The 11,739-nt window shown below is 51.9% G+C and overlaps 1 protein-coding gene across 1 annotated transcript; it reads right to left on the minus strand.

Moving 5' to 3' along the window:
* Positions 1-381: 381 nt before the first annotated feature.
* On the minus strand, positions 382-11,730 carry LOC136164066 (uncharacterized). Its single transcript, XM_065928882.1, has 4 exons — positions 11,719-11,730; positions 10,878-11,025; positions 6,920-7,623; positions 382-3,081 (listed from the first exon to the last, which is right to left on the minus strand). Exons 1-4 carry the CDS (start codon positions 11,728-11,730, stop codon positions 2,740-2,742), a joined length of 1,206 nt encoding a protein of 401 aa, XP_065784954.1. The 3' UTR covers positions 382-2,739.
* Positions 11,731-11,739: the final 9 nt, after the last annotated feature.

Genomic DNA, 11,739 nt, shown 5'->3' on the forward strand with positions numbered 1-11,739 from the left:
TACAATAAAAGGCATCTTTTAAGTTCAGAATTGTAAACCAGCAAAAGTCTCCAGATAAACCTGTAAGCAAAGTATAAGAATTTGGCATCACTGAATGTATATCCTCTACAATTTGGTTGATAGCTCTCAAATTCTGCACAAAAAGATACTCTCCAGTCTCAAGTTTTTGTACTGGATGGATAGGAGTGTTATATGGGGATTGACATGGTCGAATTAATTGGTATTTAAGAAAGGTGTTTATCAGAGGCTTTATATCTTCCTTTGCATCGCTTTTCAAAGGAGGCTGCTTTAACTTTGGAAAATGGGCACTGTAAGACCCAAACGTCAGGTCTCCGCTCCGGAGAGGAGCTCCCGCGATTCAATAAACCAGTCCAGCAGATGCAATGTGCAAGAGGCCTTTATTGTCGGTTGCGCAAGCCGGGCGACCCTAGTCTCCTCAGAGGCAGAGTCGCCCCGTATAGCAGTGTAAGCTGACTTTTATAGGCAGAAGCCACATTGTTAGCACATCCAGTACAGTGAATGAGTAACATAATGTGTACCATATGGGGTTATCTTATCTGTGTCCAGTACAGTGAATGAATAACATATTGTGTATCATATGGGGTTATCTTGTCTGTGAGTACAGGTGCTTGACCTGTTGGTTCCGGAAAACCGCAGGCTTGTTTGTGCAGTTATTGGGAAACCCACAGACGTTCCGTTCACGTGCCTCTATCCTTAAGTTGTAAGCGGAAGATTTTCTTACACAAGCCGGGGAAGTCCATGGTGCTTGTCAGATTCTTTCATTCCCCCCCTTTCTGTGTCATTAGTTTTAATCTTAAAACTCAGGGCTCTTGTTGCTTTAACATTTGATATTGCTGGGTGAGCGCTAGTGCGTGGACCACGGATAGCCTATTTTTTATGAACTGTAACAAGCGATTTAAAATGCAAGGCCCGAAAGTAAGCAAAAGCAAGAGTATAAAAAGGGGTCCTATAAGAGTGGAGACTAGGGTAGTCATCCAGGGGGACCTGTTGAACCACCCCTCAAACCAGTTTTGTTGTGCGTCTCTCTTTTTGCCGCTGGTCTAGTCTATCTCTTAGCTTCGCCATGGAATCTTTTACTACCCCAGTATGGTCGGCATAGAAGCAGCATTCTTCTCCTAGGGCGGCACAAAGGCCTTTGTCCTTTAAGAATAGCAAATCTAGCCCTCTTCTATTTTGGAGTACCACCTCTGACAGGGAGGTAAGAGATTTTTCAAGCAGGGAGATAGAGTTTTCAATTGCTCGAAGGTCCGTATCTACGGCGAGCTGTAACTGGGCTAGCCGCTGGCTCCCTTGTATTAAGGCGGCCGTCCCGGTGCCGATCCCTACTGCAGTTCCCCCAAGTCCAAGCAAGAGAGCTAAGGTCATAACCGGTTCTCTTTTTTTCCTTCGTCTATGTTCAAGAGTATCTAACAAGGCTTCTTCAGAATGGTAAAGAATACGAGGCATCACTTGAGCTAGTACACAGAAAACTTGGGTTAAGTTCATAACGGCGGCTGACACACACGGCGTGAGCCCGGTGTTACATGCCCACCAGGTATTGTGGGGGGGGACCAGATAGTATTCTCCCGGGCTTACCTTAACAGTCTGATTGCATAGCCCCTCGTGGTCAGCGGGGACCTTTCCGATACAGAGTCCTTGCCCCCCTACCTGAGATAGAGTGAGCCTGTGTAGGCCAGGATTGTTGCATCGGTCTGGGGCCCGGGTGGTGTTGGAGAAGTTTCCCAATGTGGCTAGTCCCTCATAATAGGGGGGGCTTGTGGCTAGGCAGAGTAGTAGCAGCTGGATTGGTGGCGTTTAGGGCCTTATAAGCTCCTTCTATGAGGCGCATTAACCGATATCATGAGCCTGGAGGTTTAGTAAGAGTAGGGGCTGCGGTCATCTCGGGAACTGCAGTCTGAGGGGTGTGGGTAATATAGGGAGAGGGTGGGGCAGCGGCTGCTTTGCCGGTATCGGGTCCGATCTGAGTAGGGGCCTTCTGATCCGATAATACTAGATTCGGCCCGATCGGTCTAAGGTCACCTACTGGGGCAATGGTCCTGGATATGGAGAATAGGGTGAAAGGATCATAGCCAGCCCGATATAGTCTTAGCCCCCAAGTTTTTAGGTTACTCCAATCTGCTGTTTTCCCCTTGCTGGTAAACTGAATGAGTAGGGGATTACACTTGCCCCCGGGGGTTGCCCCAGTGAGATTCTGTTTTTTGATATCATAACAAGGCCCACAGTCCTTTTTTTGTCCCGCCTTCCCACAAACCCATGGCCCCGGCCCTGTATAGCCACTAAGCGGCTTTCTCTTGACCGTGATCAAATCCCGGGCTGGAGAGGAGGGTACCCAGTAAACTTCTCCTGTTGTTTCACATCCCCAGGCCTTGCAGTATCCCTCTGGGGGCCCTCCGCACCTCTGTACTTCAGAACGGGTTCGTGAGTGACCCGGACATACATAAAAGTCAAGTGCTCGGGTTTTTACCCGCCACCCGGGGTGTAAGCATCCATATCCAGGGAAGGGCTCTTGGGGGCTGGGATCCCAGCTTTCTCCCACTATGTCACACAGATCTACTGTCAGACTGGGGAAATACATGGAGACTGGGGCTACACCGGTAGTTTCAGTTGCTGTCTCTCCTGTTTCTGTGTTGAAAACTCTCCAGGTGATACGGTACACCTGGTGGGGGCTCCCGCCCTCCTGAACCGAGGGCGAGACGCCCTGGACAAATAGCAGAATCATTATAAGCGAGAAAGTCTTAGCTTTAGAGGATTTTGAGTGCGGTGGAGTTTCCATCCGTGTTCTGGCATCTCCTCGCAGCAGTGGCCAGGTGCAGCTTTCACATGGGAAGTGTGTATCCATGCAGCAATCCCGTCTACCTTTAGTGCGGTAGGAGTGGTCAAGAGGACGGTGTAGGGTCCTTTCCAGCGAGGTTCCAAAGTCTTGGTCTGATGTCTCCGCACCAACACTGTGTCACGGATCTTGAAGGCGTGGGGACAGGAAACAGGGTTGTCCACACGGTATGCGGCAGATACGGACTTCCAAATTTCTTGCTGCACCAGCTGCAGAGCCTGTAGGTGGGCCTGCAGGGTAGGGGAAGTCGTTAGGACATCAGGGTCAAAGAAGGATGTAGCCGGCGGGGGGCTCCCATAGATGATTTCAAACGGGGTGAGCCCGTGTGGGCCGGGGGTATTTCTGGCTCGATATAGAGCCAGTGGTAGGAGTTGAACCCAGTCTCTAGTGCCAGTCTCCAGCGTTAATTTGGTTAAAGTCTCTTTAATTGTTCTACTCATTCTTTCTACCTGTCCTGAACTCTGGGGTCTGTAGGCACACTGTAACTTCCAATCAATCCCCAATGATTTGGCCACCAGCTGACTTACCTGGGAGACAAAGGCCGGACCGTTATCTGACCCGAGTACTTAGGTAAGCCGAATTGGGGAAAAATTTCTTCGAGGAGCTTTTTGACCACAACTTGAGCTGTTTCTTTCTTTGTGGGATATGCTTCTACCCATCCTGAGAAGGCATCTATGAACACTAGCAAATACTTGTTATTGTACAGGCCCGGTTTAATCTCGGTGAAATCTACTTCCCAGTGGACTCCAGGCCTATGCCCCCTGGCTCGAACTCCGGAGGGGAGTTTTAGTCTGCCAGCGTTTACTTTTGCACAGGCCTCACAACCGTTTACAATTTGTTGTATCAATAAGTCTCTCTGAGGGATGTAATAGTCTAATTTATTTTCATTTAGGAGGTCAGCCATTTTTCTTTTTCCCAAGTGGGTCAGTCTATGCAGGTGAGTCAAAAGTCTCTTGGCGGTGCTTTGAGGCATCACTGTTTTCCCTTGGTATATCCATCTGTTATGGGCCTTATCATAGTCCGCCCCAAGTCCTTGAAGGAAGTCTAGGTCTGCTTCACTATAAACAAGTGCCGCATCATCATCATTTTTTGATGCTGACTCGAGTGAGACGGTTAGTATTTGGGGGCCTAGTGCCGCTTGTTTAGCAGTTATATCTGCCAGTCGATTTCCCCGTGCAATGGGTGTATCTCCCTTTTGGTGGCCCGGGCAATGGATTATCCCTAGTTTCTTTGGTAAGAACAAGGCTTGATCGCTTCTCGGCCTTTTGGCTAAGGTCAAGTGTAGAACAAGGCTTGTAGTAAATCTAATATTTCTCTTTCATTTTTTATTTCTCTGCCTTCTGAGGTCAGCAACCCCCTCCTTCTATATAGTTTTCCATGTACATGTGCCGTGGCGAAGGCATACCGGCTATCAGTGTATATGTTGGCTTTCTTACCTTCCGCCTTCCTGAGTGCCTGCGTGAGGGCGATGAGCTCGGCCCTCTGGGCCGAGGTTCCCGGAGGCAGAGCGCTGGCCCAAATGAGGTTTGTTCCGTCAACTACTGCAGCCCCGGCTTTCCGCTCGCCCTCTAATAGGTAGCTGCTCCTATCCGTAAACCAGGTGATCTCTGCGTCCGCCAGTGGTTGGTCGGTGAGGTCTTTCCTGGTCCCATGTGCTTCTGCCAGGATTTGCTGGCAGTCGTGTGGGGTCCCCTCTTGGGGCTCCGGGAGGAGCGTAGCAGCATTGAGGGCGGTGGCTGGACCAAAACGCACTCGCTCCGTATCCAGCAGCAAGGACTGGTAGTGAGTCATTCGGGCATTTGAGAGCCAGCGGTCTGGAGGCTGGCGGACTATAGTCTCTACAGCATGGGGTGCAGTTATTTTAAGAGGTTGGCCCATGGTTAATTTGTTAGAGTCTTTGATAAGTGTGGCAATGGCCGCCACCATCCGTAGGCATGGTGGCCAGCCTGCCGCAACATTGTCCAGTCTTTTGGAGAGGTATGCGATGGGCCTCTTCCACGGTCCTAGCTTTTGAGTCAGTACCCCCTTAGCAGTCCCTTGTTTTTCATCTACGAAGAGCTCAAAGGGCTTGGATATGTCTGGGAGCCCTAGGGCTGGGGCACTCAAGAGGGCCTTTTTGATGTTTTCAAACGCTTCTTGTTGGGCCTTTCCCCAAAGGAAGGGGGTGTTTTGTTTGGTTAGGGGGTAAAGAGGTGCTGCCATTTCTGCGAACCCAGGAATCCAAAGCCTATAGAATCCCGCAGTGCCTAGAAACTCTCTCATCTGGCGGGGATTTGTTGGAGGTGGTATTTGTGATACCGTTTGTTTCCGGGCTTCTGTCAGTCATCGCTGTCCATTTTCTAGTTGGTACCCCAGATAATTCACTTTAGTTTGGCAAATTTGGGCTTTCTTTGCCGAGGCGTGGTACCCCAGTTCCCCCAGAGTCTCTAATAGGGCTCCCGTACCTTTGTTGCAATCCAGTTCCGTGGGGGCTGCTAGCAGCAGGTCATCTATATACTGCAAAAGCACCAGGGCGGGATGCTGTGTCCGAAAGGCAGCCAGGTCTTGATGTAGGGCTTCATCAAACAGGGTGGGGCTATTTTTAAATACTTGCGGCAGTCTAGTCCGTGTCAGCTGCCCCGACAGGCCAGCTTCTGGATCTCTCCATTCAAAAGCGAACAGGGGTCGGCTTTGTGGACTTAGCCTCAGGCAAAAGAAGGCATCTTTTAAATCTAATACCGTGTACCAGGTATGGGAAGGTGGTAGGGTGCTAAGCAGATTGTATGGGTTCGGCACTGTTGGGTGGATGTCTTCTACCCGCTTGTTTATTTCTTTCAAGTCCTGCACTGGCCAGTAATCTCCCGTACCTTGCTTCTTGACAGGGAGTAGGGGAGTGTTCCAGGCTGATCTGCAGGGCTCAAGGACGCCCAGCTTGAGGAGCCGTTGTATATGGGGTCTGATTCCCTTGTAAGCCTCCTCAGACATGGGGTACTGTTTAACCGAAATGGGGGTAGCCGAGGATTTTAGGTCAACGACAATGGGCAGCTGTCTCGTCGCTAGCCCCATTCCTGCAGTCTCTGCCCAGGCTCTGTATCCAGTCTTGGGTGGGACCCACTGGCAAGGTTTTGGACTCTAATAATTTGTATTCATCTTCTAACTTTATGGTCAGGATTTGAAGGGGAGCTCCTCCGGGTCCTGTAATGGAGGCCCCCTTTTCATGAAACTGAATTTGGGCTCCGACTTTAGAGAGAAGGTCCCTCCCCAGCAAGGGGAACGGACAGTCCGGAACATGGAGGAAGGAATGAGTCACCTTACCGGAGGCCAGGTGCACCTTCCGTTCGGTAGTCCATCGGCACATCTTCCCTCCAGTAGCTCCTTGTACCCACGTGGTCCTGGTGCTCATGGGTCCGTTGGTCTGGGTTAGCACAGAGTGCTGAGCGCCTGTGTCCACCATAAAGGTTACTGGCTGCCCCCCTATTTTTAATGTTACCCGGGGCTTGGGGGGGGCTCCTGGCCCTGACTGTCCCAATCCTCGTCCAAGGACAAGACCTTGGAGGATTCTCTTCGTGGATCCCATGGTTTCTTTGGGCAGTCTTTCATCCAGTGGCCTCTGTCTTTACAGTAGGCACATTGGTCACGGTCTACTCTCGGTCGCCTATTGCCTCCCAACCTATCTCTCCTTCCTGACTCTGACCTAGGCGGAACTATGGTGGCCAAAATTCTGCTCAACTCTCTGCTACGCCTTTTTTCTCGTTTCTCTTCTTTTTCTTCTTGTTCTTTTCTCAATCTGTCCTCTCTCTCTTCTTGCACCTTCCTAAGCCTCTCTGCTCTTTCTTCTGGAGTTTCTCTCTTATTGTAAATCTTTTCTGCTTCTCTCATTAGATCCTGCAAAGTATAATCTTGAAGTCCTTCTAACCTTTGTAATTTATTTCTAATGTCCGGCGCCGACTGTCCTATGAAGGCCATAGAGACATTTCCCCTATGCTCGGGGCTACTAGGATCGAAAGGGGTATACATATGGTATGCCTCCATGAGCCTTTCAAGGAAAGCTGCCGGGGTCTCCTCCGGTCCCTGTGTTACTGCTCTTACCTGGGCCAAATTGGTGGGGCGCCTCCCGGCACCCTTGAGACCTGCAAGGAGAACCTGGCGATAGAGACGGAGCTGCTCCCTACCAGCAGGGGTGTTGTAGTCCCAGTCCGGACGCGTCAGGGGGAAGGCTGCATCAATTTCATTTGGAAGGAGAGTAGGGGCCCCATTGGGCCCAGGCACGTTGTTTCTTGCTTCCAGGACAACTCTCTGTCTCTCTTCTACCGTCAGCAGAGCCTGCAAAAGTTGCTGACAATCGTCCCAGGTGGGCTGATGGGTTAGTAAGATGGACTCAATTAGCCCCGTCAGGGCTGTTGGATCTTTAGAGAAGGGTGGGTTATGAGTCTTCCAGTTATATAAGTCAGAGGCCGAGAATGGCCAGTATTGGACTTGGTTTCCTGGCCCCCCCACAGTCCTCAAGGGAAATAACTGGGACCTCCATCCTCCCGATTCTCCCTCTCCCTGGTCTCTCCATAGGCGCAACCGGGAGGCGACGGGGGATGAAGTATTAGTCTCCCCGCTGGTCGCCGCTGGGCCGGTGGTGTCAGGGGAGCGGGCCTCAGGGGAGGCGGATGAGGGCGGCCTGGCCAGAGAACCTGGCACTGGAGGGGGCTGATAGGGAGGGGGGTCTTCAGACAGGAGATCAATTAGAACTGGATCTTCCGGCGGGATGACTGGTTTCGATTTGGCGGCTGGATTTTCTTTTCCTAAAATGGGGTAAAGAGAGGACTGGGCCAGTGGAGCCATGGGTGTAGCACCAGGAATCTTCGGCCTCTCTGCCATGAAGGGTACCACCCAGGATGGCAGGTCCCGGGCCAGACTCTCCCAGGTAATTATGTAGGGTACTTGGTCAGGGTGTCCATGAGGTCCTGTGTCGAACACCCGTTCTTTAATCTGCAAAATACAATCAATGTTAAAACTGCCCTCCTGAGGCCATCCCACATTGAAGGTTGGCCATTCGGAGCCGCAAAGGGTTTGCCACTTTTTCCTCCTGACTTCGACTGACAGGTTACTGGCTCGTCCTTTGACGTCCTTCCAGTGTTCTAGAGTCAAACTTAGGGGGGTAGTTAGTTTTGGTCCCATGCCAGAGGGAAGGGGGATACAAAAGTACACCAACACACTGACAGTACAGACACACACAATGCAGACCAGGAGCCGCGCGGCACAGTATCAGCGCCAAAGTTCTACCAAAGAATCGGACAGGGGTGGAGACCGAAGTCGTTGACCCCCGGGGATGAGGACGGCCTGCTCGTCCCCAGCCACCCAGAATGCCCCCGGAGCATCCTCCAGGGTCGAAATTCAGAAGGCCTATGACCTGTCGGTCCGCTTCACGAATTTCTACTGAGCCCGTACGGGTACCAAAACACAAAGCACAAACGGACAACACAAACTCGCTGCCGGCCGGACTTACCTCCTGCTGAGGTCTGGTATTGAATCCGGGGTCTCCTCAATCCCAGACGAGCCCCCAAATGTAAGACCCAAACGTCAGGTCTCCGCTCCGGAGAGGAGCTCCCGCGATTCAATAAACCAGTCCAGCAGATGCAATGTGCAAGAGGCCTTTATTGTCGGTTGCGCAAGCCGGGCGACCCTAGTCTCCTCAGAGGCAGAGTCGCCCCGTATAGCAGTGTAAGCTGACTTTTATAGGCAGAAGCTACATTGTTAGCACATCCAGTACAGTGAATGAGTAACATAATGTGTACCATATGGGGTTATCTTATCTGTGTCCAGTACAGTGAATGAGTAACATATTGTGTATCATATGGGGTTATCTTGTCTGTGAGTACAGGTGCTTGACGTCAGTTGGTTCCGGAAAACCGCAGGCTTGTTTGTGCAGTTATTGGGAAACCCACAGACGTTCCGTTCACGTGTCTCTATCCTTAAGTTGTAAGCGGAAGATTTTCTTACACAAGCCGGGGAAGTCCATGGTGCTTGTCAGATTCTTTCATTCCCCCCTGGGTGTATCTCACGGAGCCTTTCAGCTTCCTGTCGGGCCTTCTCTAATACCATGCTGCGTTCCTCTGGACTGAGGAGGGTATTCATGAGGACCTGTATGGCAACCCAGTTAGGATGAGAAACTGCAAAAATGCCTGTAAAGAGACGCTCCATCTTCCTGGGATCATCCTGATAAGATGGCATTTTAGCTTTATAATTAAATAAATCTATTACTGATAAACCGTGATGCATCACTCCACATGCTCTGGATTGGCCTTGGTCATCTAAGCCAGCTGGGGCCTGCCTTAACAGAAATGGCTTTGCCTGAGGCAGAGTGTTCCCTGGGCCAAACTGAGTACCCTGAAGGGGACAGAGAAGGGAGTCCGTGCCTTCGTGATCATCTGCTAAGGGCGAGTACAAAGCCGGACCAGCAGCCCGAGGAAGACTGGGAGACGCCTTGGCACTGCCTGCAGGAAGGCCCGCTTCATAAGTCGAGGGAACCACCAGAGGTGTGGATGCAGAGGTTAGCGCAAGAGGTGGCGAGGGAGGGGCTGCCGAGGGAGGGGCTGCCGAGGGAGGCGCTGAGGGACGGGCTGCCGAGGGAGGCGCTGAGGGACGGGCTACTGAGGGAGGCTCTGAGGGACGGGCTACGGAGGGAGGCGCTGAGGGACGGGCTGCCGAGGGAGGCGCTGAGGGACGGGCTACTGAGGGAGGCTCTGAGGGACGGGCTACGGAGGGAGGCGCTGAGGGACGGGCTGCCGAGGGAGGGGCTGAGGGACGGGCTACGGAGGGAGGCGCTGAGGGACGGGCTGCCGAGGGAGGCGCTGAGGGACGGGCTACTGAGGGAGGCTCTTGAGGGACGGGCTACGGAGGGAGGCGCTGAGGGACGGGCTGCCGAGGGAGGGGCTGAGGGAGGGGCTGCCGAGGGAGGCGCTGAGGGACCGGCTGCCGAGGGAGGGGCTGAGGGACGGGCTACGGAGGGAGGCGCTGAGGGACGGGCTACGGAGGGAGGCGCTGAGGGACGGGCTGCCGAGGGAGGGGCTGAGGGACGGGCTACGGAGGGAGGCGCTGAGGGACGGGCTACGGAGGGAGGCGCTGAGGGACGGGCTGCCGAGGGAGGCGCTGAGGGACGGGCTACTGAGGGAGGCTCTGAGGGACGGGCTACGGAGGGAGGCGCTGAGGGACGGGCTGCCGAGGGAGGGGCTGAGGGAGGGGCTGCCGAGGGAGGCGCTGAGGGAGGGGCAGACCGTAGGGCTACTGCAACAGGTGGCGATGAAGGGTCTAGACGTTATTTGACTTTGACTCAGGTAAAAGAGACTTTTTCTGAGAGTCTTCCCTCTGACCCATCGTGATCGTGTTCTCATTAATTTCCTTATACCAATTTCTCCTCTTACATAAAGTCATAAATGATTGTAAATACTGGATTTCTTCCCATTTTTTCTGTCTCTTACAAAACGAGTCTAATTGTAAAATAGTATTATAGTTCAAAGACCCATTCTGGGGCCATTTTTCCCCTGACTCCAGCTGATATTTGGGCCAGACAGTGTTACACAGGTAAAGCATTTTCTTCTTTTTCATCGGCTTAGAGCTAACCCTTGACCAATCTTGAAGAACACTTTTCAAGGGAGTGTTGTCAGGTACGCTGTTACCATTCCCCATTTTAGAAGGGTTTTTTCCTTCAGGATGACCACAGCAAAATGGCAGAATACAGATTCAATAAAGTTTTTCTGTGACCATCCAACTTAACCGTACTAGCCAATTCCTAACAAATGAAACAATCAGACCCTGCAAAGAAAGTCAAGGGCCTGGGACTCTAATCCGAACTTTTGAGTACCTCAGCGGCTGTAAGCGTTTTCATTTTTTTGGCCGGCTCCTGGGATCTTCATTCCAAGATCGCGAACTGAATCTCCGTTCTCCGCAGGAGCTGTAACCTTTTATACAGTCTCCCTTAGAGTGGGACGCTAACCCATAATCCTGATGCTGTTAATAGACAATTTGGGCACAAGCGCGTTTTTACGAGGTTACTCACCCGAAAGATCCAGGAGCTGTTTCTTTCCCCAAAAGTGAAAGGAGCGCGGAGGAGCCTGGAGCGCCTCTGCGGCTGGAAGCAGCAACCCGACAGCCGAGCCTCTAGACAAATCGCGTCTAGGTATCCACTCAGGGTCGGTGGCGAGGACCTACACCCAGCCCGGGGCTACAGAGCCTCAGCCAGACGACCACACGGCCTTAGTCCGTTTGCGATCGCCAAAAATTGTTGTGGAGGAAGGGCTCACTGCCTGGGGCGCATAGAAGCAAATACTATGGCATCAGCTTTCGAGAAAAGAAATAGCTTTGTTGCGAGGTCGACCAGCAAGGAGACAGGAAACTGGGCTGAAACCTGTCTCTCCGCGCCGCGGTTTGGGGCAAAATTGAAGGAGTTAGGGAAAATTCAAACTTGGCACAAGCTGATTGGCTAGTTTTCAAAGCAGTCCATATATGGTTAACAAGGTACTACGGCAGACCGAAGTCGGATTTTTCTTACTGAAGGACTTCTTACTTCACCTGGCTAAGGGGTCCGATGGCAACCACTTCTATTGTTTGGGTTCCCTAGACTGAAGATTCTTGGTTCGGTGGTCATCCTGGAAACACGGGTTCCCGTCTTGCACATGCGCAGTACTGTCTCTATAAACCCTCAAGGTTTGATTAAGTGAAGTCGCTCAGTCGTGTCCGACTCTTTGCGATCCCATGGACTGTAGCCTACCAGGCTCCTCCGTCCATGGGATTTTCCAAGCAAGATTACTGGAGTGGATTGCCGTTTCCTTCTCCAAGGTTTGATTAATAAATAGCCTATTCAAAGAATCAAAACCAGTTTAAACTGGTCAGTGTTTTACTTCCTGCTTCATTCTTTGAGG

Source organism: Muntiacus reevesi, chromosome 3, assembly GCF_963930625.1.
Source record: "Muntiacus reevesi chromosome 3, mMunRee1.1, whole genome shotgun sequence".
NCBI lineage: Eukaryota > Metazoa > Chordata > Mammalia > Artiodactyla > Cervidae > Muntiacus > Muntiacus reevesi.